This window comes from Podarcis vaucheri (genome assembly GCF_965113315.1).
Source record: "Podarcis vaucheri genome assembly, chromosome: 7".
In the NCBI taxonomy this organism is placed as follows: domain Eukaryota; kingdom Metazoa; phylum Chordata; class Lepidosauria; order Squamata; family Lacertidae; genus Podarcis; species Podarcis vaucheri.
The window spans coordinates 24,587,549-24,614,332 of record NC_138765.1 but is presented as its reverse complement, the minus strand read 5'-3'; the positions used below and the strand labels follow the sequence as shown (position 1 = coordinate 24,614,332).

The 26,784-nt window shown below is 47.8% G+C and overlaps 3 protein-coding genes across 3 annotated transcripts in view; 2 read left to right on the top strand and 1 right to left on the bottom strand.

Moving 5' to 3' along the window:
• Positions 1–26,784, top strand: part of ZCCHC17 (zinc finger CCHC-type containing 17) — a 351,579-nt gene that overhangs the window by 32,175 nt on the left and 292,620 nt on the right. The window lies entirely within an intron of this gene.
• Positions 3,038–7,409, bottom strand: LOC309537356 (cAMP-dependent protein kinase inhibitor alpha-like). The gene is made up of 2 exons (XM_082232243.1): positions 7,258–7,409; positions 3,038–5,095 (listed from the first exon to the last, which is right to left on the bottom strand). Exons 1-2 carry the CDS (start codon positions 7,400–7,402, stop codon positions 5,013–5,015), a joined length of 228 nt encoding a protein of 75 aa, XP_082088369.1. The 5' UTR covers positions 7,403–7,409; the 3' UTR covers positions 3,038–5,012.
• Positions 25,647–26,784, top strand: part of SERINC2 (serine incorporator 2) — a 32,773-nt gene continuing 31,635 nt past the window's right edge. Inside the window, exon 1 of the mRNA XM_082231778.1 lies at positions 25,647–25,795. Within this exon, the coding sequence (XP_082087904.1) occupies positions 25,757–25,795 (39 nt within the window). The 5' untranslated portion in view covers positions 25,647–25,756. The remainder of the gene's footprint in view (positions 25,796–26,784) is intronic.

Genomic DNA, 26,784 nt, shown 5'->3' with positions numbered 1-26,784 from the left:
GAGCCAGAGTGAAATGCTGATCTTGTATCCCTTCCCAGCTCTTGCCACCAGGTGCACCAAGTGGCCTCACCTGTGCGGCCACACCTTGCCTCTCCAGAACAAACTTAGGAAGGCCCCAGTCCTGCAAAGCCCTACTGGTCACAGGGCCTGGCTCCTGCATGCACTCCTGACACCATGTGTCTTGCATATCTGGCCTTGGGGACTCTCCTTAGGCCACACACCTCACCTTTCTCCACAAGCAGTAGGGTAGGAAGGCAGGGGCAGGGGTACACTGGGCAGCACTGAGGCTGCAGGGCACTGGAGACACTGTCCAGGGTGCCCGCGATCTCGGATGTTGGTGGGGCATGCTCCAAGTGCTGACAGGGGTTGCTCTGCCAGTGTCCTCAAGAGCTTCTGTCCTGCTGGATTGTGTCCTGGCACTGGGACAATGTCTCTTGCATGGCATGATGGATGATGGAGAAGTGGGGATGTTTAGAAATCTGCAGCTTTGGTGTGGCCTGCTGTATGAAATGAGAGGAACACCCATTGCTGCACCCACTGTTACCTCTGGTGCGGCATGCTAATGTTGTGTGGCCCCTGGAAGATTGTTCATGAGTGAACGTGGCCCTCAGACTCAAAAAAGTTCCCTGCTCCCTGCAGGAGAGACTTTGCAGGCACTATATAACTGCTTCTCCGGGTTTGGAGGCCTAGCTGTGCCCATGTCGTCTACCACTGACCTTTTAAATTCTTGTCTGCCTGTGTTAGATTCGGACCTTGCAACCAGCCGCAACACCCATCTGCTATATATTTTGGCAAGAGGTTTGTCTGTCTGTTTGTCCACCTCTCTGTTCCCTATGGGTCCTCGATATATTGTCGTCAAACTTGGCATGAGGGTTCCTGAGGTGGGGGCAGCAGTCTTTGTTGACATTTGGAAGGCGGGTGCCATTTTGAATCAAGGTGGCAGACCAAAACTTCACTTAGGCATTTTTTTGGCATAGGTTTGTCCAAGAGTTCCTGAGGTAGGAACAGCCGCTTTATCATAGTTTGGATGCCAGAAGCCATTTTTGAATCAAGACCAAATCATGGCTTCGGCATGATTTCACCCACTTTTTGGCATGGTGGGCCAAAACTCACAAATCATACTACCCATTCAAAAATCAGATTTTTTTTTTTTTGTTTTCTTTAACTACCCCAGGTAGTGGCAAGCACTCTCCGCCAGTCTATAAAAACTGAGACCTGCAACACAATGTTGCAGCATGAAGTGCTGCTTTTCAGGGTGACAGCCAGCCATATCTTATTCCATATTCTATTCCGTTCTCCCCTCCCCAGATTTTCCATTCCTCTTCCTCCAACAGCCAGCCTGCATTCTGTGACCACTGAACGCACTTCCCCTTATTTATCTTATTACCGCCCCTCAATTATCTCTTGTTCATAAGTTTGGGCTACATAAGGATTCCTCCTTGAGGAACTGAATTCACTCTTAGCGATTTCTATAGGATTTCTAATTGTGTAGGCTGGTGTTCAACAGGTTCCGATGCCGTTGTGTTCCATAGTGAAGCTCACTCTGCAAATTCCAGGTTGTGCAGAGCTCTCCTTCCAAATGCTTTCTTCTGCCTCTTCTGGTATAGTTACTTTTTAACATCCCTGCCCACTTGAACAAAATGATTACACAACACGACCAGCTTGAACCAAGAGTTGAAGTGGCTGCTAACAAGGTAATGGGGGGGCACTGGAAGGAAGTCAAAGGGCATTTGTTCTATAGCCTCTTGCTGCCCAAACTATTTCCTTGCTCAGCACATTATCCTCTTGGACATTGCTTGACCAAGGTGGTTTGGAGTTGGCCCAAACCTGCGTGGGTGGGAGGAGAGACTGCTGATTATGTTGATTATGCTGATTATGTTGATTATGCTGTCTGGGGCTGATGGGAGTTGGAGTCCAACTGGAGACTATTACTGGTTTGGTGAGTGGGAGCCACATGTTGAAAGCAGCTGCAGTTGAAAGCAGCTACTAATCTTCAATGTCCTGTGCTGCAGCGCCACCCTCGTAACGTCCAGAAAAGGTACTGCAGCTCATCGGTTGAAACCAATGGAAGCCTAGTAAAATGCTTAATTCTGAGACAAGCCTCTCATATACCCAGCTTGGTGTGATCTAATTTCAGACAGCAGTCTCTCCCAGTCCTATCTGTAGGTGGCAGGGGTTAGACCAAGGACCACGCAAAACAGATGCTCCACCACTGAGTTACAACCATTCCATGGGAATCAGTATGTGTCATGGGCCAGGAGTCAGCTTTACCTGCCGAACAGCAGCCTGAAGGTGGGGGGAGAAGAAGGAGTGGTTCCACCTGCAGCTGATCAGCCTTCAAAGATGTCAAGGAGAAGGCACTGACAAGAACTAGCTGGCCCCGCCTCCTTTCCCTTCAGGCTGCTGTTCAGCAGGTGAAGCTGACTTCTGGCCCATGAATGACACTATGGCTCTGTAGAACTATTCCTGCAGGCTTGATGGCTAAGTCTGAGAAACACGGGAACTCTGCTTTGCCTTGGCAATCTGGCCACATCACCCTCCATCCTCCCTTAAAGGCTGTGCCTGGGCAGGTGGCCTAGGGAGAGTCCCAAGAAGCCTGGAAGGCTAGTTTGACCCCTGGGTCTGGGGTACCCCAATCCTTAACTAAATAAAAGCAAAGGTGTTTTCGCATTTGTATCTAGTAAGCCGTAGTTCATTTTGGGCCGTAGGCTTTTATGCTTGATCATTCATGCTTCTCTCATGGCTGGATGATACAGGTAGATGGTTTGTGGGAGATGTAGAGGGAGGGTTCCAGTAGGATTGGAGAGCTTGATACTGAGGATCCTAAGGGAGAGCCATGCCTCCCTCTCCAGCCCCACATCCCTTTCCAGGGCCATTGGAGTCTATCTCTGACACTTCTATGGCGTTTACCATGTCACCCACCCTGGAGCTGTTCGTTGCTGGGTGTGGACCTGCCTCCCTAGAGAGGAATAGCTAACACCCCCCCCCCCATTTGAGCTACATTTTGGAATTAAAACCAGAAAGTAAAACCAGACAGTTGTTGGAATGGTGGAAGTTTAATGAGCAGTATTAGCACGAACAGATCCTCACTAAACACGAGTGCTTTATAACTCTAGAAACTGGGGCAACCCACTTTTCTACAACATGTCCGTTCCATCTCTGAATTTTTGAATAATCTGTGCCCCGGAGGAAACCAGTCCAATGTTCTTAACAGAGGTGTGTGGGCAAGAAAGCTCATCAATGTGGTGGATTTTGGGAACAGGAAGAGGTCTTTTGGGGAGTGGCAGCCTTTGTCTATATTTCCATTCTATCCTTTGTCTATGTTTCCACTCCCTTGTGTTTAAGCCATTGTTCTGATGCAATGGGAGGCAGGGTAATTACCTGGCAATTACTGGGATGGCAGCTATATCATAATCAGGACCATATGGACTCTGTGCTTTAAATATCTATACTACTGGAAATCTTTCTGACCCTCCCTCCTGCAATTGTAATAGTTTCTCAGGTGTTGCCTGGACATTTTTAAAGCCTGTCTTTGCTCCAGCACTCAAAGGATAGAGGAAAAGGGAGAGGGAACACCCAACAGAAGTCACACACCCTGATTATCACCTCCAAATTTTAGCAGAATGCCACCCTGTGACCTTCCAAAATATAGTAGCTGATGTGTGTGTGTGTGTGTGTGTTACCTAAGGGAAGATGGTGAGACCCTTCTGTCATTTCTATAATGTGAGCATTGCTTCACAACCATGAGGACTTGAAACTTGAGTCCTTCCCTGTAAAGAAAGCTGATATTTTCAGAATGAGCTCAACATCAAATTCTACACAGACACCAACCCATATACAGTGGTACCTCGCAAGACGAATGCCTCGCAAGACGAAAAACTCGCAAGACGAAAGAGTTTTTTGTTTTTTGAGTTGCTTCGCAAGACGAATTTCCCTATGGGCTTGCTTCGCAAGACAAAAACGTCTTGCGAGTTTGTTTCCTTTTTCTTAAAACCCAGGGTGCATTGCTTGAAGAGGTGCAGTTGCGACTTGACTGTGCTTCGCAAGACGAAAAATTCGCAAGACGAAAAAACTCGTAGAACGAATTAATTTCGTCTTGCGAGGCACCACTGTATGCCCGTGAACCAAGTAGTTACTATGATGCAACAAGACGTTTTGCCATCTTAATGTTTTGAATTCCAAATTCATCCAGGTTGGTAGTGCCATTATATTTCTTTCCTTTTTTGAGAGGTTGGAGCAATTTTGTTCCTCAAACCACCGAAATTTCTTAAGTATACAGGACATAATTGCACTCTTGGTGGGGAATCAACCGGGATGGTGGATAAGCTGATCTCACATTTTGCCCCTTACATTTTGTGTGTGAAAAAGAATACTGGATCTGTTGGTGAAAAAACGACAACACCAAATCCCAAATCCCAAATAAATAAGTCGTTTCCCCAAACATCACAGTGAATAATGCACTCTCTGAAGAAGAAGGAAAGAACAACTTGGATCCTTTAATAACCTTCAGGATCCTCTAAGGGATAGCAAGTGTACATTTAGGGAAGGGGGTCTGTCTCAGGGTCAGAGAACATGCTTTGCATGTCAAAGGTCACGGGTTTAACCCTCAGCATCTCAGGTAGAGCTGAGAAATATGCTCATCCAAAATCTCTGGACAGCTGCTGCCAATCAGTGTTGACAATACTGAGATGGCTAGAACCAATAGTCTGTGTTGATACAAGGCAGCTTCCTAGGCTCTCTAGGCCTTTCAACAGACCCTCCATTTCCTCTTCTTTCGCTCCCCTCAAGTCCCACAGAAGAAAATGGTCCCTTCAAGGTTCTGCCCTCATCTTTGTAAAAGAGATGGCTGTGGAATCCATCCAGTCTTCCTCTGTCAGTCCATGCCGGGAGATATAAGACAGCCTTGCGGGGTCATCCCACACAAACACACACACAACTCCAGGCAAACCTCTTCTGATACTGGGAAGTCCTTCCATGTCCTATGTGGCTTCCGATGCCTCCACGAGGAGGGGTTAAGAGGTATCTTTCAGCTCTGGGCTTTGAGGTACTGGTGGGGGCACCTCTGTGGCTGGCGACTGCATTTCTTGAGACCTGTCTGGGATTGGGGAGGGGAGGTGGGGAGAGGGTCAAGCAAAGAGACAAGATCAGCGAAGGAGCAGCCAGAAAAATGTGCATTGCAATGAAAGATGCAAGGAGGGAACAAGGTTCCATCTCGGCCTATGATGTTTCTATTCTGCTGCAATTTGGCTCCTGATAAAACCTGTATCATGCATCTCGCCATCTACTGCAGTGGAAACAGATTTTTAATTACGTAATTAATCTCTGTGGAGAATAAGGTTGTAGCTTGATGGTAAGGTTTAGGACACTAGGTTTAGGTTGCTGGAAGATTTAGGACATACTGTACTTAGTCAAACTATGGAATTTGCTCTCCTAGGAGGCAATGATGATGTCAGGGATTGGACTCAAGAGGGTGAGAGAGAGGAGGAACGGTGGAGATCACCCGCCCCCTTCTTCTGACGCTGAGGGAGAAGAGAAATGTAGCTTTGATTTACAGCAGGAGTTTGAGGATTCTGAGGGAAGTCCCAACTCAGAGATAGGCGAACAAAAGAGTTGGGCAGTGTTAGAAGAAGGAGAGGGGGGAAGGACTGGGGCAGGGCAGCCAGCTGACATGTTGTCACTGGAAAGTATTTCTGATCCCCCTTCTCCCAGAACACAACATTCATTAGGAGTAAGGAACAAAGGACTCAAAGGCATTTGACCACGAGTGGCCACTGTAAGGGAAGGGGCTGTTGATAGGAAGGAGGGAGGAGGAGCCCAGTTTGGAGCAACGCCATTGTTAAGGCTTGTTGCTTTCTTTTGTCTCTCCCTATTAGGTAAATGTAAAGGGACCCCTGACCATTAGATCCAGTTGTGGCCGACTCTGGGGTTGCGATGCTCATCTCGCCTTCTTGGCCGAGGGAGCCAGTGTACAGCTTCCAGGTCATGTGGCCAGCATGACTAAGCCGCTTCTGGTGAACGAGAGCAGCGCACGAAAACGCCGTTTACCTTCCCGCCGGAGCGGTACCTATTTATCTACTTGCACTTTGACATGCTTTCGAACTGCTAGGTTGGCAGGAGCAGGGACCGGGGAACGGGAGCTCACCCCATCGTGGGGATTTGAACCGCCGACCTTCTGATCGGCAAGTCCTAGGCTCTGTGGTTTAACCCACAGCGCCACCCGCGTCCCATGTCTCTCCCTATTAGGATGGAATAAAACTCATTTAAAAGGACTCTCCTTGTTTTCTCTACTCTTGCTGTAACCGGAGGGGGAATAGCTTTCCTGAAGCCTTGGCAGAGCCTTGACAGATGACCACCAACTTGAATGGCGTTAAAACAGGATTAGACAAATTCATGAAGGAAGGGACTAGCAATAGCTACTACCCATGATATTTATGCCCTGCCTCCGCAGTTGTAGGCCTCAATGCTTTTGAATAACAGCTGCTGGAAACCATGCAAGGAGAGAGGGCTCGTGTGCTCATGTTCTGCTCACTGGTTTCCCTCAGGCATCTGGTTGGGCACTGTGAGATTAGGATGATGGACTTGATAAGCCACTGCCCTTATCCAGAAGGCTATTTTTATGTCCTTGCACAAGCCGTTTCGTTTGCATGCAAGAAGTTGCAGGTTCAGCGATCACATTACTGAGTAGGTTTTGTCAGGAGCTTGTCCTATACTCGAGTAGGACCCTGGCAGAGACACATGCCCGACTGGCATGTTCTCTCCCTCCTGGTCGATCGTTCAGGAGCTTCAAAAGCTTTCTTCTGCCTGAACATCACAGCGGCTGATGCCAACAGACATCGGCACACTTAGGGATCTGCAGAGTCTTCGCAGCTTGCGTAAGAGACTTCAGCAACTCAGCATTTTGGCTAATCTACTTAATTTACATTTAAACACACACGGAGCACTGCAACATGGCTCCCTCTCTCTCTAGCATCAGACAGCAAAGAACAAAGGACAACAGTCCCACTTCACGGAACACAGTAACACAAACATCCTGTCTCCATCACTTCCCACTCTGTGGAGTCAAAACATATACCGTCATGTGATAGACAACAATCCCATGACTGCAATCATGGAGCAGGAATTCTAACAGGTTTCGGGTGTACTAGAGCCATTCAAACCAACAGGTCCAATATAACAGAGGAAGAATGTTAGGAGCAGATCCATTAGCCAAAGCTACCACTGACATGGGAAGCGTTAGAGAATAAGGCCGATATCTACCTGAGTTTAAAGACATTTCTGCCAGTTTCATAGGCAAGTCAGTGGGAGTGACGCCGGACGGCGAGCCCAGAATGTCCGGCAACGCATTCCTTCGACCAGTGCGCCCAGATGATGCAAAATCTAACACAGGCTCCACCTCAGTCATATTTCCCCTGAAACGACACAGGAAGTTCCAAGTTAGGCAAGGGCCCTTATTGGCATGCCTACGAGATAGAAGAAAAAGCTTAAGTGAGCTAGATTCTCTGCCATGCAGATCTAAACGGCACCACCAGCATTTCCTTGCTTTGGAGATCTGCTCCTGTTAATGGGAAAACTCATCCCGATTGGGTCCAAAAGGCAGGGAGTTTGAAAGCTGCCACCCCCAGAAAGGAACATAGGGAGCTGACTTATTCCAGGGCAGACCCTTTGTCTATCTGGGAGGTAAACGACGTTTCAGTGTGCTCTGGAAGCGGTTTAATCATTCTGGCCACATGACCCAGAAAGCTGTCCGTGGACAAATGCTGGCTCCCTCGCCCTGAAAGCAAGATGAGTGTCACAACCCCATAGTCACCTTTGACTGGACTTAACTCTCCAGGGGTCCTTTATCTTTACCTAGCTTGCTGCAGTGCTAACCTCCTGGCATGTGGGTTGCAATTGCTTATTGCAGGGGAACCTTTTGGCCCTGCAGATGTTCCTGAGCTGCAAGTTCCATCAGGCCCAGCCAGCATGGCCAATGGCCAGGGATGATGGGAGTTGCAGTTTGGCAACATCTGGATGGCCAAAGGTACCCCACACTTGTGCTGCAGCATCCCTAATAGTTGGACCTTTACTGTCTGCATAGAACTCTCCAACAAAGAGCAGTTGCAGAACGCAACAGATTGTTGACTAAGGCACACTCTTGATACTGTGTGACACCTCTGCTGAAGGAGCTGATCTGGCTGCCAAGATGCTAGCAGGCACAAGTCAAGGTTTTGCTTTTAGCATTTAAGGTCCTTTCCTGCTATATCCCTTCCCAGCAGCTGCACTTCTCAAATGGAGCACTGCTGAGAGTAACAAATGCCCCAGAGGTGTGCTTAGCCTGCACCAGAAACTGGGCTTTTAGTGTTGCAGCTCCAGCTCTCTGGAATCAATGACAGGTGCCTAGTGTGATGATGTTCAGGCACAGACTGAAAACAGTTTTGTTTAGGGAATTTCCCCCTGAAGTGTAACCCAGACATTTACAGAAGATCAATTCAATATATGATATAATTGTTTTGAGAGTCTTTATGGGTGGTTTTTATTGTTTCAGAGTTTGTTGATTTTATTTTACTGTTCTTAGAGCTTTTGTGTTATCTTCAATTAAGTCCTATGCAGAAGATAAAATGGTTTCTGATCCATAATTAAAATACACAACAACATTGAAACATCTTTAATAAATAAAATATATGATAAAGCAAAAAGTTAAAAAGAATAACGATTAAACAATTAAGAAACAGTTAAAACAATAAAAACACATGTTCAGTTCAGGGGACTGCTTGCCCAGAGGTGTGTCTTGAGGAGCCGGCAGAATGCCGACACTGATGGCGCTGCTCATATTTCAGCAGGGAGGGCGTTCCACAACACTGGACCCATCAGGGAAAAGCTCACCTCTGTGTTACCACAGCCATCAGGCCACTGGAGCCAACTCCAGGGGGCTGTGGGTGCTTTGGCACCCACAATAATATATTTGTGGGTACTGGGCACCCTCCTCCCAAAGTTAATGGGCAAAGTTGAAGCCCTTCGTTGAACACAACTTCAGGCAATACCAATGAGACGGAAACATGGAAGATGCCTAAAGAAGCCAGGGTGGCTATCTAAAGAACTTTTAACTGAGTTAAGATTTAAAAAGGATGTGTACAAAAAATGGAAAAAGGGAGAAACCACTAAAGAGGAATTCAAACAAATAGTCAGCACATGTAGACACAAAGTCAGAAAAGCTAAAGCACAGAATGAACTCAGGCTTGCTAGAGAGGTTAAAAGCAACAAAAAAGGCTTTTATGGGTATGTCCGTAGCAAAAGGAAGAACAAAGAAACAGTGGGGTCACTCAGAGGAGAAGATGATGAAATGCAAACAGGGGACACAGAAAGGGCTGAACTCCTCAATGCTTTCTTTGCCTCAGTCTCCTCCGATAAAGAAAACAATGCCCGACCTGAAGAATTTGGAGCAAATGATTCAGCAAAGGAAACACAGCCCAGAATAACTAAGGAGATAGTACAAGAATACTTGGCTAGTTTAGATGTATTCAAGTCTCCAGGGCCAGATGAACTGCATTCAAGAGTATTAAAAGAACTGGCAGATGTGATCTCAGAACCACTGGCAGTCATCTTTGAGAATTCCTGGAGAACAGGCGAAGTCCTGGCAGACTGGAGGAGGGCAAATGTTGTCCCTATTTTCAAAAAGGGGGAAAGAGAGGACCCAAATAATTATCGCCCAGTCAGTCTGATATCAATAGCAGGGAAGATTCTGGAGCAGATCATTAAGCAAACAGTCTGTGAGCACCTAGAAGGGAATGCTGTGATCACCAATAGTCAGCATGGATTTCTGAAAAATAAGTCATGTCAGACTAACCTGATCTCGTTTTTTGACAGAATTACAAGCCTGGTAGATGAAGGGAACGCAGTGGATGTAGCCTACCTTGATTTCAGCAAGGCATTTGACAAGGTGCCCCATGATATTCTTGTAAAGAATCTGGTAAAATGCGGTCTTGACTATGCTACCACTCAGTGGATTTGTAACTGGCTGACTGACCGAACCCAAAGGGTGCTCATCAATGGTTCCTCTTCATCCTGGAGAAGAGTGACTAGTGGGGTGCCACAGGGTTCTGTCTTGGGCCCGGTCTTATTCAACATCTTTATCAACGACTTGGATGATGGACTCAAGGGCATCCTGATCAAATTTGCAGATGACACCAAACTGGGAGGGGTGGCTAACACCCCAGAGGACAGGATCACACTTCAAAACGACCTTGACAGATTAGAGAACTGGGCCAAAACAAACAAGATGATCTTTAACAGGGAGAAATGTAAAGTATTGCACTTGGGCAAAAAAAAAATGAGAGGCACAAATACAAGATGGGTGACACCTGGCTTGAGAGCAGTACATGTGAAAAGGATCTAGGAGTCTTGGTTGACCACAAACTTGACATGAGCCAACAGTGTGACGCAGCAGCTAAAAAAGCCAATGCAATTCTGGGCTGCATCAATAGGAGTATAGCATCTAGATCAAGGGAAGTAATAGTGCCACTGTATTCTGCTCTGGTCAGACCACACCTGGAGTACTGTGTCCAGTTCTGGGCACCACAATTCAAGGACACTGACAAACTGGAACGTGTCCAGAGGAGGGCAACCAAAATGGTCAAAGGCCTGGAAATGATGCCTTATGAGGAACGGCTAAGGGAGCTGGGCATGTTTAGCCTGGAGAAGAGGAGGCTAAGGGGTGATATGATAGCCATGTTCAAATATATAAAAGGATGTCATATAGAGGAGGGAGAAAGGTTGTTTTCTGCTGCTCCAGAGAAGCGGACACGGAGCAATGGATCCAAACTACAAGAAAGAAGATTCCACCTAAACATTAGGAAGAACTTCCTGACAGTAAGAGCTGTTTGACAGTGGAATTTGCTGCCAAGGAGTGTGGTGGAGTCTCCTGCTTTGGAGGTCTTTAAGCAGAGGCTTGACAACCATATGTCAGGAGTGCTCTGAAGGTGTTTCCTGCTTGGCAGGGGGTTGGACTCGATGGCCTTTGTGGTCTCTTCCAACTCTATGATTCTATGATTCTATGAACCACAATCTTTGGCATGAGATGGCACCTATGCATCAGGCCATGGCAAAACTAAGCACGTTCCATTAGCTCAGAGGTTTTCAACCTTTCTGAGCCCATGGCTCCCTTGACTAACTACAGTGGTACCTTGGTTCTCTAACTTAATCCGTTCCAGCAGTCCATTCGACTCCTGAAATCGTTTGAAAACCAAGGCGTGGCTTCCAATTTGCTGCAGGAGCTTCCTACACACAATCGGAAGTCGCGGAAGCTGAATTGGACGTTCGGCTTCTGAAAAACGTTTGCAAACTGGAACACCCACTTCCTGGTTTGAGGCTTTTGGGAGCCAATTTTTTCAGGAGCCAAGCCGTTCCACTGTACCAAGGTACCACTGTACATTCTTTCTGCTGTACCCCTGTGTGGCTCAGGAGCCCAGTTATGTCACCCCTTCCCTGCAGAGCTGGCTGCCCCTCACCCTATTCAAACACCCTCCCTTGTGGAGAGTTCCCTCAGCCTCCTCTCCCCTCCACTATCCGTGGGAGTCCTCTGGGCAGCCACTGTTGCTGCCTCCTGATCTCTGAGCTGCCCCCTGGCCCCAAAGAGAGGTGCTTCCTAGAGGCACTGTTCATCTGTGGGGCTTACAGCTAGGGTTGCTGCAATAAATAGCTGTGCAAGACTTTGGGAGGCAGAGACACAAGACGGCACCAGAGGAGGGAGGGAAAGAAAGAGGGACAGAGGCCCACGGCACCCCTGACCACCATTCAAGGCACCCCAGGGTGCCATGGCACACTGGCTGAAAAGCACTTTATTAGCTGATTGTTGATGTGCCCCTGACTTGAGCTGACCTGGGATCCATCACCACCATTTCTCTTGTGGGCCCCAAGCCTCAGCAGAACAGGATAAATGGAGCCACCTGACCAAAATTACCCAGCATGCTCTTCTGATCTTCCATAGCAACCACACATCATGAGCTTGCTCTACAGCATTGTTCTCTAGTAAGCCTCTTGGCTGGAAACGCTCACCCTGGTGAAACAGTGACATCCCCCCCCCCCACAAAAAAAGATGACTATTCAGCTTTTCTCCCCCAAACCATTGGACTCATGAACTGGAGTGCACTCTGTAAATCTGGAGGAATCCCATGTACTTTGTGACTCTTAAGGTCAGCACACACACACACACACACACACATTACATTTCATGGCGAGCAAATGAGCCATCACAGATGAGTTGCCACTGTTGAAATTTGCACCTCAAACACAAGGCTTTCTAATGGAGGAGATAACTCTCAGCCAAACGTGAGAACTGTCAAAATATTGACTAATCAAGGTGACAAAAGTTCCACTGGTATCCAGGCGTGTGTGACTCAGCTCTTAGAGCCAATTTAAGCTTTAAAGAAGCCATGTAGCATATGCTCCCACTGATCCTGTTTGCAATGGAAGGCTCCTATTATTTTTATTCTTACTAGAATTACTTTTTCTCTACTTTGCCTTTTCTGGGGTTTTTTTTTTTGGGGGGGGGGTGGATTGGGAATGCCATAATCACACACACACACACACACACACACACACACACACACACACTGTGTGTGTGTGTGTGTGTGTGTATGTACATAATCTATATATAAAATCTATATCTATATCTATATATGATAATTCATGTTTCAGCCCCGATGCCTCAAATTTCTAAAAGAATAAACTATGATTTTATAATTTTAACCAATTTTATCTTTACTGTATTGTTGAGTTTGATGGACACCACTTAAGAGACAATTGTGATTACGTTGCACATGCAAGGCCTAAATAAATAAATAAATAGGCATGGGGGAACCTGTGTTCCTCTACATGTCTCTCCTTCCTCTCTGACAACACCAGATCTCCTAATAGAGCAACCTAACTCTGAGTGATCATTATTTGGCCTGATTTGGTGTGCATTTCCACCAAATTTGGAGCAAAGCTCTCATTTATAGCCTACTTTTCTTCCAAGCAGCTCAAGGTGGCATGCATGTCTCTGCCCCTCCCCATTTCTCTCTGCCCCCCCCCCCCCGCTCCAGCAACTGTGTTAGGTTAGGCTAAGAAGCAGTGACCGGTCCAAAGTGGCCCAGTGAGCCTCATTGTGGAATGTGAATTTGAACCCTGGTCTCCCAGGTTCTAGCCAAACGCTCCAACCACTACACCCCACTGACTCTTACATTTGCCAGTAGCAATACAATTGCCAATGTAGTGCTTTCCTTTCAGCCTCCCTCTCCCTATAATATGTTGCTGTATGTGTTTTGACCTACAGCTGTTATCAGAACAAGTATAAACATATCCAAATATTCTTCATACCAGCTTTCCCCATCCTGATGCTCCCCTCACCCTGCAATGGTTTAGAAAACTCCCATCAGCCCAAACCAGCATGACTTGTGTAGCCAAAACAGCATCATCCACACCCACAAAATTACATATCAACAGGCTTGGGGAAAACCCAAGGTTTTCAGAAGGACAAAAAAAATCCTTAGAGAAAACAAATCAAAGAGGAGAAACCTCCCACCACTCCACAAATGGGGTCGCTGAATGCTGGCTGAATGTGTGTGTGTGTGTGTGTGTGTGCACGCGCGCGCACACACACACACACAAGGCTGCTCCCCCTGCTCGCTTTAGTTGCCAATCCTACCTACCTGTCAACTCCTTTGCCAACCACACCTGGCCACCCCCTCTTTCCTTTGCACCTAACTAAACCACTCTCCACCTGCACTGCTTCTTCACATGCCCGCCTGCCATCATGTTGCAGTTGGCTTGGCCACCTTTTGGCAGATGCACAAACTGCAGCGTGATGACCGCATTACGTTTTTATCTATATATGAAGATATCTATGTGTGCGCCCACACAAACATTTACCTGGATATATGTGCTACAAGAGTGCACCTATTTTCCACTATTGAAACAATGGGGACACACCACACACACACACACGATGGTGCAACCTGCTATGTGATTTGTACGCCTCAGAAACATACTGAGGAACTACATTTTTGGAAGTAGCTCACCGCCCTGAATTTGGAAAGCTAACATGTCATGAAGAAGAAGCTAGAAATCTTATCTGCGCTCCAAGGCAGAGCAGTCATAAATTCAGAAGTGGCTTGTTTGATTGGCTCTCTTGATTTAATGAGGATTAGTAGCAGGGGAGGAGAAGAATTCCTTTTCACAGCATTCAGCACAGAGATGCTGCTAGACCAGGAGTTGCTATCCTTTTAGGACCCACAGGCAAATTTGCAAAGCAGACTAACTATAATCAACATGTGAGCTGTGGTTCAGTGGTAGAGCATCTGCTTTTCATACAGAAGGCAACAGGTTCGATCCACGGCATCTCCTGGTAGGATTGGGAGAGACCTCTGCCTTAAGCCCTGAAGAGTCGCTGTTAGTTGCTATAGACAGAGTTGAGTTAGATGGACCAGTGGTCCGACTCAGTGTAAAGCACATTCCTATGTTCCTATCTTCCGTGCACCATATACACACCTCAACCAAACACACACCAATCCCACTCCCTATTCTTTCGCCTACTAATTTCAGTGGGGAGAGGTGGCCCTGTGGGCACCACGAAAGGCCTCTCTGGGTGTATGGGTGCCCACAGAAACCACATTGGCTCCCCCCTGTGCTAGTTCCCACGGTTGAAACTAGGGTTTGCTCTGGAAAATTTCAGGCTGAAAAGCTGGAGAGAGAGAGAGAGGGAGAATAAAGTTTGTGGGACTTCATTTCGGCAGATGTAGGACACTGATGGGCGAGTGGGTTTGTGAAACGTGGGATTCTGATGCCAACCAGTGGGTGGATCTGGGTACTGGATCACATGAGCCTAAATGAGGTACTGAGAAAGACTGTGTGTGTGAAATAGGATTAAAAAGAGATGATGCTATTGCTTGCTGCAGTTGCCTGTTAAGGAACATAGGAAACTGCCTTCTATAGAGTTAGACCATTGCTTAGCATTGCCTCCACTGACTGAAAGTGGTTCTCCAGGATTTCAGGTAGGGTTCCAGCCCTACCTGGAATTACCAGTGACTGCACCTGGGACTGAATGCATGCAAAGCAGATGTTCTTCCACCGGACGATAGTCTTTTCCATTTATATGAATGCTGGAAAATAGCAGGGACTTTGTGTCAAAATTATGCCACCCAAGTCCATCTTCAGCTCTGATACCACAATCCCCTCTCTTTGCTCACCTCAACTTTCCAGCCTGATGTTGCAAGGAAGCACCTAATCACAGGAGACCTTCAGAAGCCAGTTTCCGAGGCTTCGCGCAATCAAAGCACCTGGGAAGACATGTTTCTCTTCCAAATACATACGTAGGGAAGCCTCTCCGATTGCTTCACAGACACACCCCAAACTCGCCAAGCTGATATCGCAATCCACAACCACTGTGACTCCACTATGTGACTTGTGCAAATAGATGACAACTATAGTAAAGAGCCATCTGCTCGTATGCTTGGCGAGGTTTCAGATGGGCTCCTCCTTTTATCACCACCACCACAATCCACAATGAGAATGTCAGTCATTCCACTTGGAGTATTTGTCACACACAAAAACCCTGCTAATGCACACATGGCTTCAGAGATGGAAATGACAAGTGAACATTTTTTTTGCTTTTTAGAAAGTTTATTTTCTTTGCATTGCACACCCATAGTTGGCTATGGAAGCCAATTCTCTCTCTCTCTCTCTTTCTATACACACACACACACACACACACACACACACACACACTCTTCTTCTTCTTTAACCCCCAAGGAACATACACTAGCTATCTGGATGGATAAATAATGCACTGATCCATGGATACATCCAGAATAGTAGAACCCATCGTAAGCCACCTGTAACACCTCCCCCCATTCCCTCCCAGATCCCTCCCTTTTCCTCTTTTCCTCCACAAACCATCCAGCTACCTCCACATCAAGGGCACAAAGCAGCCAGGCATGCTTACCAGATGGACTGCTAAGAAAGGGAGAGCCGGTTCTGCCGCTTAGGTGGTCTCTGGTGAGATCGGGGTGAGAACAGAATCTGCCTGTGGAAAGGGGTTTCACTGTGCCCAGACAGTCTCCATGGCCAACAAAAGCATCTCTCTCCGTGTGTGTCTCTCTCTCTCTCTCTCCTTGGCTGAACCGCTCTCACGATGCTCTGGGTATCAGCAGACTGCTAGCTGCCTGATTTGCCTGCCGGATCTACCAACCGCTTTGAAGGGGGAGACCTGGATATATTTCAACTTTCCCCCCCTGGCTAACCAGGCCTAGCAGTGGTCCATTTCCTTTCTCTTCTGCACTGTTCAGGAGCAGGGAAAGCAGGGCTTCTGCTTCTCCCACACACCCTGTATAAATCTCCTCTCTCTGTCCCCCCCCCTTCTGCCTTCCTCCTGCTTTCCTGCCTCCCAGCTGGCACAACACTTGGTGCCTGCCTTTCTACACATGGCTATTTTGGAGCTGCCAGGGATGTGGATTAGCTTGTCTCCGGCAGTTTTTTTTAACACAATGGCAGCAGCCATACCTCTTTTCCAAGGCTTTTGACAGGCTACGATGGTGTTTGTGGTTGGTTGTTAGCGATGATTTGTTGCCCCTGAAGCTTTCGTTACTGTCTTTATTGCTGGGGAGGGCTGCTATGTCTGTAGATTTTTGTTCAAATAATGGTGGTAGTAGTACTAGTAACAACAACAACAACAACAAATTTGACGACCTGTTGCTCAGGAATTGAGGTAGAAAATCACAGAATCATAGATTTGTGGAGTTGTAAAGTACCCTAGTCCAATGCCCTACAATGCAGGGAAGGATGAAGATATATTATCACCATCTTCATCACCATCTTCTTCTTCTTCATCATCATTACTATTTCCCAGTTATTTTCACAGAGAAGCTGGATGGCAAATCTACTGCTGTGCATGTTTGCTCCTTCCAATGGGAGCAGCCAAAGTTATTATGTTTTTAGATCTGCTGGTGGCTGGGGAAACCCAGCCAGATGGGCAAGGTATAAATAATAACATTATTAACAGTCATGACATCCCCCAAAGACTTATGGGAGCTGTAGTTTGTTAAGGCTGCTGAGAGTCATTAGGAGGCCCTATTCCTCTCACAGAGCTACAATTCAGAGAGTTCCCTGGGAAGAGGGATTGATTGTTATGCCACTCTGAATATTTTAGCTGTGGGAAGAGAATGTGGGAGTCTGCTAACAAGTCTTGGCACGCTTAACAAACTAGAGCTCCTATAAGTCTTTGGGAGAAGCCATGCCTACTTAAACTGGTATGATGCTGCTTTAACTGTGCAGTGTGAATGGGGCTGTCTGATGTGTATTGGGGAGATGTTCTAAGGGGTAAGTGCCACTGTGCGAAAGTGCTGATTCCTACATCATACGGAATGGACCTCCTGATGAGATGGTATCTGCAGGAGGCCCTTTCCAGCAGAGCACAGTGATTGGTTGAGTGTATAATGAGTGAGATCATCTTTTAGGTATCCCGTTCCAAAGCTGTATAGGGCTTTGTACACCAGTACACTTTGAACTCAGCCTGGTAGCTAACTGGTAGCCACTTGAACCTTTCTTCCACACTAGTTGATGGCACATCATCTTCCAATAAACCTGAGGGCTGCTGCCTGGCTTGCAGCTCTGCCCACCCAACTGCTCCCTATTTCACCTCCGCCCACAGCTGCATTCGTCTGTCAAATGGCAGCCCTGGTTTTCACTCTAAGGCTCAAGGTTTCAGGGCCCCAGGGCAGCAAGGGTAAATCTGAATCTAGACCCTGTCCAGCAGCTACGGACCTTCTGAACTGGAGACCCCTACACAAGGATCCCAAGGGCCTCCTGTACTACTGAGGAGTTAGCAGAGATGTGACAAGAGTCAAGCCAGAGGACCACCCCTTCAAGTATCTGCATTCTTCAGCAATAGGGCAGAGCCTGGGAAAGGTAACCAAGCCGGGGAACTATGCAAGAACCCAGCTCTTGTTGGGAAAAGTTGCCTCTTTCATGGGACCTGTCCAGGGTTCTGAAACTGTCTCTGACCACACTTGGTTCCAGAGTCTGGTTCTTGACCAGTTGCTACTCTGTCTCTGCTTGTTGGTCTGTTGTCCCTGCTGGGCACTCTACCTTGCTTCCTCCAGACTCTGCCATAGTCAAGACAGGACCCACTTTGGGTCCCCCCCTCTTTTTCTCTCTCCCAGTACGTTTCCGAGCACAGTTCAAAGTGTTAGTGCTGATCTTTAAAGCCCTAAACAGCCTCGGTCCAGCATACCTGAAGGAGCATCTCCACCCCCATTGTTCAGCCCAGACACTGAGGTCCAGCGCCGAGGGCCTTCTGGTGGTTCCCTCCCTGCGAGAAGCCAACTTACAGGGAACCAGGCAGAGGGCCTTCTTGGTAGTGGCACCCGCCCTGTGGAACGCCCTCCCACCTGATGTCAAAGAGAAAAACAACTACCAGACTTTTAGAAGACATCTGAAGGCAGCCCTGTTTAGGGAAGCTTTTAATGTTTAATAGATTATTGTATTTTAATATTCTGTTGGAAGCCGCCCAGAGTGGCTGGGGAAGCCCAGCCAGATGGGTGGGGGTATAAATAAATAATAATGTTGTTGTTGTATTTAGGTTTTTGTAGAGGTTGTTTTATGAGAAGAGAGAGAGAAAACCCTAAAACTGGGATGCAATCCATTGTATCCCTTTATGGCCCCCAGTCAACCAAATGAAGACCTAGTACTAAAGTAGGAAAAGTCTTAAAGGGGACAAAAAGATAGTTCACCTCTTGTAGTTTTCTAACTAAATGCTCTCCTTTGCACTGCCAGAGTCCATGGCTGCTGAAACAGGTTAAGTCTTTTCAACCATAAGAGTTTCTTCCAGTAGGTGGTCAAGCAAATCACCCAGACTGAGCTGCAGCCTTATTGAAGGCTCAGCCTGAGGTTACATGTTGCTGAAGCAACATTCTAAAATAGCTTCGGTTTGTGCGTCATGTGGAATGGTCAGTCCTGGCTGCACCATGTCTTGCCTAGGATCTTCAGTCTTCTAGCTGCTTGGAGCAGAACACTAATAAGGAATCCTGAGGAATGCAGAACCCTACACTGGTACAAAGTAACTGTTAAGTGCAGTGCCCCATTCTCACCAATGCTGGAACTGGGAGACTCAGGTTTCTCAGTTACTGGTGAGGCAGTGGAGCTGTCCAGCAGGACTAGGTGCAATTTCCAGGACAAGGCTGTTAAGAGCTGTCCAGCCAGGATGCTAGTGTGAGGCCAGAGAGAGACAATGATCAGAAAAGGCATTGTTCCAGCAAGATCTAAGCTGAAATAAAAGGAGTACATAGCTGGTTCTGTAGCCCCATCCCTTCTGGGCACACTTTTAGGCTGTTCCTTTTCACAGTTAAAAGTATTTCCTAGTCCCAACAACAGAAAGGCCCCATCCTGTATGGTAGAAACACCATCCTCTAATGCTTGCTTCTGGTCAGGCTTGTGGAGGTTGATGTTCCTTAGAAGGTGATCTCTCAAGGTCCTGCATTGAAATGGCTGCTGTTCAAGATTCAGCCCAAGGGCTGCAATCCTTTGTGGGCAACCTTCCAAGGGCCACATGCCTGTGGGGGGACAGATGTGCCCCTTATCTTTGTTCAGGAGTCCAGCCATTCAGAATTAGAGGCTTCTGCACACATAGCACACAGTCTTTTGTACAGTTCCAGGGCATGTGCCAGCCAGGCTAAAGAACTGGAGGAGGCTGTGGATCAGGGCTGGTAGGAGGAAAGGCACAGTCTGTGGAGAGTCCTGAGGGCCAGATAGAAAGGCCTGGAGGGCCATTTATGGTACTGGATATAAGGTTCCCTGCATTAAGAAAATACCATTTTTTAAAATACTGGATGTCAATGCAGCTTGAGCATGATAGAGGTTTATCTGTTGCAGTACTTTTCAGCTTGTTAGTCTTTTGGTCTATTGCAGGAGTAGGGAAGCTGTGGCACTCCAGATGACTCCAATCCCCATCAGTCCCAGCCAACCTAATCAGCAGTCAGGGATGATGGGAGTTGTAGTGCAACATGACCCAGAGGGCCATGTGGTCCCAAGCCTGGTCTGTTGCTTCGGTGGTGGAATTGTGCTATTTCTTTCCTTGGTCTCTCTGTTCTTGCATTTTTATGTGTTAGTTCACACCAGCTATATATAGTATTGACAGTGGTAGGAGCTGTGGCATGTATTTTAATTATTATAAAAATGAGAACATTAAAAACAAAAAACAAACACAACTTCAGATGCACCCCAATGGATTCACGTTTCCAAATAGGATTTAATCCTTCTCTGTCCCTGGAATCTGAAGACAGTGCCATTTCTTACTACTCTTCCCGACCTTCCTAAAAAGATCACTGCAGGTTTTTAGGCAGAGGCATCTGTCATGGATGCTTTAGCTGAGGTTCCTGCATTGCAGGGGGTTGGACTAGGTGACTCTGGAGGCCCCTTCCAACTCTACAGTTCTATGATTAACTCAAGGTGGCATGCATGGTACCATCTGCGCATGGTCTTCTCACGACAACCCTGTTGAGTAGGCTAAGCTAAGATGTAAGGATAGTGTCAGGGACTGACTGGACACTGAGCAGTGGTGGCTGGATACTGATGTGTGGGCACTGAGAGAAATGGGGTTGAAGACTGTCTTGGAAGAAGAAGGGATCAGTGATCTGTAACTGCGAGAACAGGTGCAGGAGAGAGGGGGGGGAGAGAGGTGTCAGGCTGTTGCAGGGTCAAGGGCTTTCACACCTCCTCCTTCTGCCCCTGCCTCCCAGGACCAGGCAAGGATGGAAGAGAGAGGAGCAGAAGCAGGTTACACACAGACAGTGTCTTCACCTACTCGTGTGTAGCCTGGGTGGGGTGAGATACATAAACTGAGGTCAGGGTCAGGGCCTCTCTGTTGCAGCAACTGCCTCATCAAGTTCTCATCTATGGGTAGCTGAGGGACATTGGATTGGTGGACATGCCTTTCCGTAACTTACACAAGTGTACTTTTGTCAATGAATAGTTAATTCCTCACTCTGGGCATTCCTTGCCTGGCAGTGCTGTGACACACAGGCCAGACATATAGTGACCTTTGGTGCCAAATGGGAATCTGAACCTAGGTCTCTGTAGTCCATGCCTCAAGGCTAGATCACAGTAGCTCTCCCACTGGTAATCACAGGGAGCAGCCTAAGACCTGGAGAGCATTCTTTTTTTCTCTATGACTGCAACAGTGGGGTTCAGTTTGAGCAGTTGTGGTTGGTGCCCTTTGGGACTCGTAGGGCAAAAGGCAGAAAGACCAACAGTAGGGGGAGTCAGAACCAACAACAGACATTACCAGCCAATCTTAGCACTTTCAGCTGTTTTATTTATTTAGGCAATGCACATTCCACTTAATCACACTTATCTCTAAGCAGTCAGCATCAAAGTCAGCCATACAACGAGGATAAAACCAGGCAAAAGCCATATAAAATCTGATCCAAATAGAAAACTGTGCAACTGAGTGGGGTAATAGGATGGGGGCTTGCTGGAGCTTTCTTTCTGCACAACGGCCATCCCCCCCCATCTGCCAGCACCCACCACCCACAGATCTAGCCATGAAATTATGTGGCGTGCTGCCCTCTTTTCCAGCACAGAGGAGGTGCCAATTCACAGGCGAAGCTCCAATGAAGTTCCCATCTGTAATCAGAGGCTGCTTTCACTCTCTCTCCTGCTCCCTCCCCCAGCCCTGCTCAGTCCAAAGGATTTACTTAAAGCTCCTGGTTATTTTTCATCCCTAACTGCTGTTACACTGACATCCTTAGATGCTCTGCTGGCTCCAGGCAACTCGCTAACCCCTTTCACAGGGATCTAAATATAGACCCCAGCAGCTAAGCAGAATTCACTTAGCAGCTTGGCTGTTTGGGGGCTGTGTTGCATCAACACTGGAACAATCTCCCTTTGGGATGTGATGGGAGGTGGCGGCGGGGGGAAAACTCTGTGCAGGAGGTGAGATGAGGACCACCATCAGAGTCAATGGCATCCCTTTTCTATGCTTTTGTTTTACATCTCGCATTGACTTAAACTCTCACTCCTCTCTCTTGGCCTACCCGGCCTGAGATTCTGCCTTTCATTTGGTTACTGCCAGATCTATTCCAGTTCAATGCTGTAAGCCTTCCTCTTTATCACAACACACTGGGCGGGGGAGGGGGGGATGCAATAAAAAGTACCATAAGCGCCTAATCCCATGGCTCTGCAACCAGCGTAGTGCAGTGGCAGTTGGTTCCTATTGTGGCTGGTAGGGCAGAAGGCAAAGAGGTCAACAATAGGTGGAGTCACAGCCAATGATGGGAAGAGCCAACCAATCCTAGTCTGCTGCCTATCCTCCTCCATGCTGCGTTATGGAAGATCAACACTGAATCATAGATTGTAGAGTGGGGAGGGATGCTGAGGATCACCTGGTCCAACTCCCTATACAGTCATGTCTCTTGTTGTGTTTGCTTCACATTGCGGCTTTTCGGATTGCGAACGGCACCCCGGAACAGATCGTGTCTGCAACTAGAGATGCCACTGTAATGCAGGAATATGCAGCTGTCCCGTATGGGTATCGAACCTGCAACCTTGGCATTATCAGCACCATGCTTTAAGCAACTGAGCTATCGGCTGAGAACATGAAAACATAAAAACAGCCTGCTGGATCAGGCCAATGGTCCACACCTGTTCCAGCATCCTGTGCTCACAGTGGACAACCTATGGGAAGCACATAAGGAGGGCCTTAGCTCACTGGCGGAGGAAGAGGGGGGTGGGGGAGCGCACCGCCCCCGGCAGCACAATCCCGATGTGGTGCCATCGCGGTGCCCCCTGCCTGTGCTGGGTGTCACGCCCCCGCAGGCAGCGTGCCATGCCCCCAGGACGCACACCACACCCCCAGGACACGCGCCACACCCCCAGGACACACGCGAGCCACAAAAATCTCCAAATGGGTCTGGACTTCAATGTCTAAAACTCCTGGTAGAAGACAAGGATCCAGAGATCACGCTAAAGGTGGCCAAATTCTGTGCGACTGCCATAAAACTTAGGGAACAAGCTGTACTACCAAAATGATTCAGGTTTTAAATGACAATTTTAGGTTCTATTTTAGTGATCAAGTTTTATATATATTTTTAACTGCTATATCTGTATTGTCTCTGTTATACCCAATTGCAATTCAATGTATTCCTGTTGTGTTTTATGATTTCCCTGATATTGTAAGTGAGCTGGAACTGGTCTGTGACCGTAATAATAAAATTCATTCATATGTATTCTTTCATGCCAGCCATGCCCCCTCCTGCTCTCCGCCCCTTGGTGCCAGAGCATGAAGCTCTGGCACTGCCTGAGCTCAACAGCACTCTTCCCACCTGTGATTCTCAGCAATTGGTATTAAGCGTCATGCTGTCTCTTACAGTGAAGGTGGAATATGGCCATAGCAGCAAGTAAGCACTTATAGCCTTATCCTCATTGAATTGTCTAGTGCTCTTTTAAAGTGATCCAAGTTGGTGGCCACTGCTGCTTCCCATGGGAGTGAGTGACATCATTTAACTATGCTCTGCAGAAGGTACTTGATTTTATCTGCCCTGCATCTTCCAGCATTCAGCTCCCTTGGATGTCCATGAAGTCTAGTGCAGTGGCGTAGCGTGGGCAAGGCAAGTAATTTGTGCCCCCTAACCCGTGGATTTGCGCCCCCTAACCCGTGGATTTGCGCCCCCTAACCCTAACCCCCAGATGTTGTGCCCGGTGCGGCCGGCCCCCCCTGCACCCCCCACGCTACGCCACTGGTCTAGTGTTATTCGAGGAGTATAAAACTTTGCTCTAGCTGTGTTCTCCATGCCATATACAGGCTGAACAGAAGATGGAAGGGCTCACGGCATCAACTCTCCTAGTGGTCTTGCTCCCCACTGCAAGCCATAGCTTTGGATCCAGCACAGAAAGCAAGTCATGCTTCTCGGTCTCTTCCCAGTTCAGGACAAGACTGACCACAGGTCTATTGTTCTCTACTTTCTGCCCCCTTTAGCCCACCTTCCTGGAGCACCTCCAGCTTGTAATTTCTGTGGCAACCATCCCCTGTACTCATGCAAAGGGATACTTAACACTTGGCTAGAGACTGGATTGACCACTTGTCTCCCTCCCTCTCTCCAGAATCCCACCCTACGAATATAAAACCACAGGCTTGGAGAGGACCCCAAATATGGCCTCCAGATTAATTTACTGCTCATCTGACAACGTGCCTCCTGTTAGCTGGGCTTTTAAAGTTTTCTGAAATGGTTAAAAAAGAGGGGGGAAACGTATTTATAAAAAACTGCAGAGAGGAGAAGTGCCACGTAAGGAGAAGTGGTACAGTGGTACCTCGGGTTAAGTACTTAATTCGTTCCAGAGGTCCGTTCTTAACCTGAAACTGTTCTTAACTTGAAGCACCACTTTAGCTAATGGGGCCTCCTGCCGCCACCGCACCGCCGGAGCCCGATTTCTGTTCTCATCCTGAAGCAAAGTTCTTAACCCGAGGTACTATCTCTGGGTTAGCGGAGTCTGTAACCTGAAGCGTATGTAACTGAGGTACCACTGTACTTTTGAACAAATACCTGCACCCTCAATTTATGTGGGCATTATTCAAAACCAAAGGAAGCATGCTGTTCTCTTTGAAACCTTTCTCTCTTCCCATATGCAGATTTTATTCATGTCTGTGCAGGAAGGTCTGTGGCCTAATAGTAAGGTATCAGCTCCCAGATTCAGTCTTCTGCATCTGCAGGTGGGGCTGGGAACATCCTCTGCCTGAAACCCCAGAAAGCCTCTGCCAGCCAGTGTCGGCAATGCTGAGCTGGATGAATGAATGGCATGCCATGGGCACAGCTGGGATTCATATTGCGGGGTGGGGGTGGGGCATTACACCCACCTGTCACCATTCAGATTCAGCATGAAATGTCTCAACAACAGTTGTTTTAAATTGCTTTCTTTTGACCCCAAGAAAAGCCTGTCAAAATCTTTCTACAATTTCTACTCTCAGTTAAGTATTTTTATTTATTTACTTGATCCCCACGCCCACACCCATATGGTTCCTATGTTCTCCGGTTATTAAAAATATGTGTGTGTCTATACAGAGACTTTATCTATACCAGTTCTTAACATAACCATGCAATAAAATAAAATCCATCGATGCAGCCTCGTCAATGTGGACTTCTTGAATCAAGGGGTCAGCCCTAGATGGAATAGGGAAAAGACCTCGTCGGCTGTTGGGCTGCACGTGGCTGGGCGCTTACCCCGGTGCAGGGGGCCAAGCGGCACACCTTGCAAGATGACGTCATGCGGATCCAGCCACCTCGACCCCAAGGCGACAGCAATGATGTCACCACCCCAGCTGAGTGGGGCCAGCTGCTCCTGCAGGGCTGGGCAGATCCCTATTCCGAGCATTGTGAGGAATCACCCCGTGCGAGACGCAGCGCAGCGCTGCTGCTCCAAAGGCCGGCAGCCTTTTCCCGGTCCGCCCCGGCGCTTCGACGCACCTGCCGCCACTGCGAGGCTCCTCCTGCCGCCCGGCGTCCGGCGCGTCCCAGGTGCGCTCGGCAGCGACTGCCAAGCCCCGCCCCGCCGACTCAAGAGGGAGGGAGGGAGGGGGCGCAGCTACGGCCAGGCGTTCCCGAGCGTAGGCGGAAAGAGCCGAAGAGGTGGGCAAGAGCCGGAACGTGCCGAGGAACCCCGAGCGGCTTCGGCAGGTAGTGCTGGGAGGTCGAGCCGAGGAGGCAACTTTGTCGGGATCTGAGCCCGACGGAGTTGCGTTTCGGGGGCCAGTGGCGTCATGGGAGCGTGCCTCGGGGTCTGCTCTTTGCTGAGCTGCGTGAGTGCCTTTTGCAACTTCTTTAAATATATAGATTTATAAGAAGAAGAAGAAGGAAATTCTTAGAGGGGTGGGGTGGCGGAACTAATCGTTCTCGGAGCTCTTGGGTTGGGTCAGGCGTGCCTTCTACTCTTATTTCTGCTTCGATGGCTGCTTTTAGTGGAATAAGGGCTGAGTCGCAGCCGGACTGGGGGTTGACAGCCCAGCTCTGCTTTTCTTCGGAGACACAAGTCCCATTTTGTTCAGCGTCTCAACTGGGCAAGCCTTTCTTTGTTCGCCTTTTAAAAAAAAGTCGCTCTCCCTTTTACGCATTGCCTGCCTCTTCCGTCCCCACTCCCCAAATTGTGGATTTTATAGTATATATTTCTTGTCATTCTATTTATTATTCTGATGAGAATCATAAACTCTGCCGTTTACAGACGGACGATCACGCTCCTGTCTTTACTTCCTCTTAGCGTTTGCTCAAAGGACCGGCAGGTCTTTTGAAATCCTGGGCATACTCAAGCAATGCAATCCTGGTCGTTTATTTCATAAAATTTGTGCACCGCTTGGTTGGGAAAAGAAAGAAAAGAAAACCCTCAAAGCGGTTTACGAACAAGTAAAACAAGGGAATCCAGGAAAAATGTACAGTTGCACTTAAAAGCCCACAAAAGTTAAAATGCTAAAAGAGATTAAAATTGCCTCAACTTTCTAAGCATCTGCACAAGCTGGTCTAAACTATCTCTGTAGAATTCAATGGGGCTTGCTCAAGAGCAAGCAGTGAGAGGATCACAGCCACTCCTAAGCATGTTTCCTTGGACAGAAGTCCTGTTGAATTCAGTGGGGCTTACTGCCAGGTAAATGGGGGTTAGGATTGTGGCCCAAAGTTTAATTTCTTCCAGAGACCCCGAAGGCAGCAGTGGCTACCAACCTAGATGGCATTCAAAGAGGACTGGACAAATTTGTGGAGAAGGCTATTACTGATGGCTACTAGCCACAATGTCTATGCT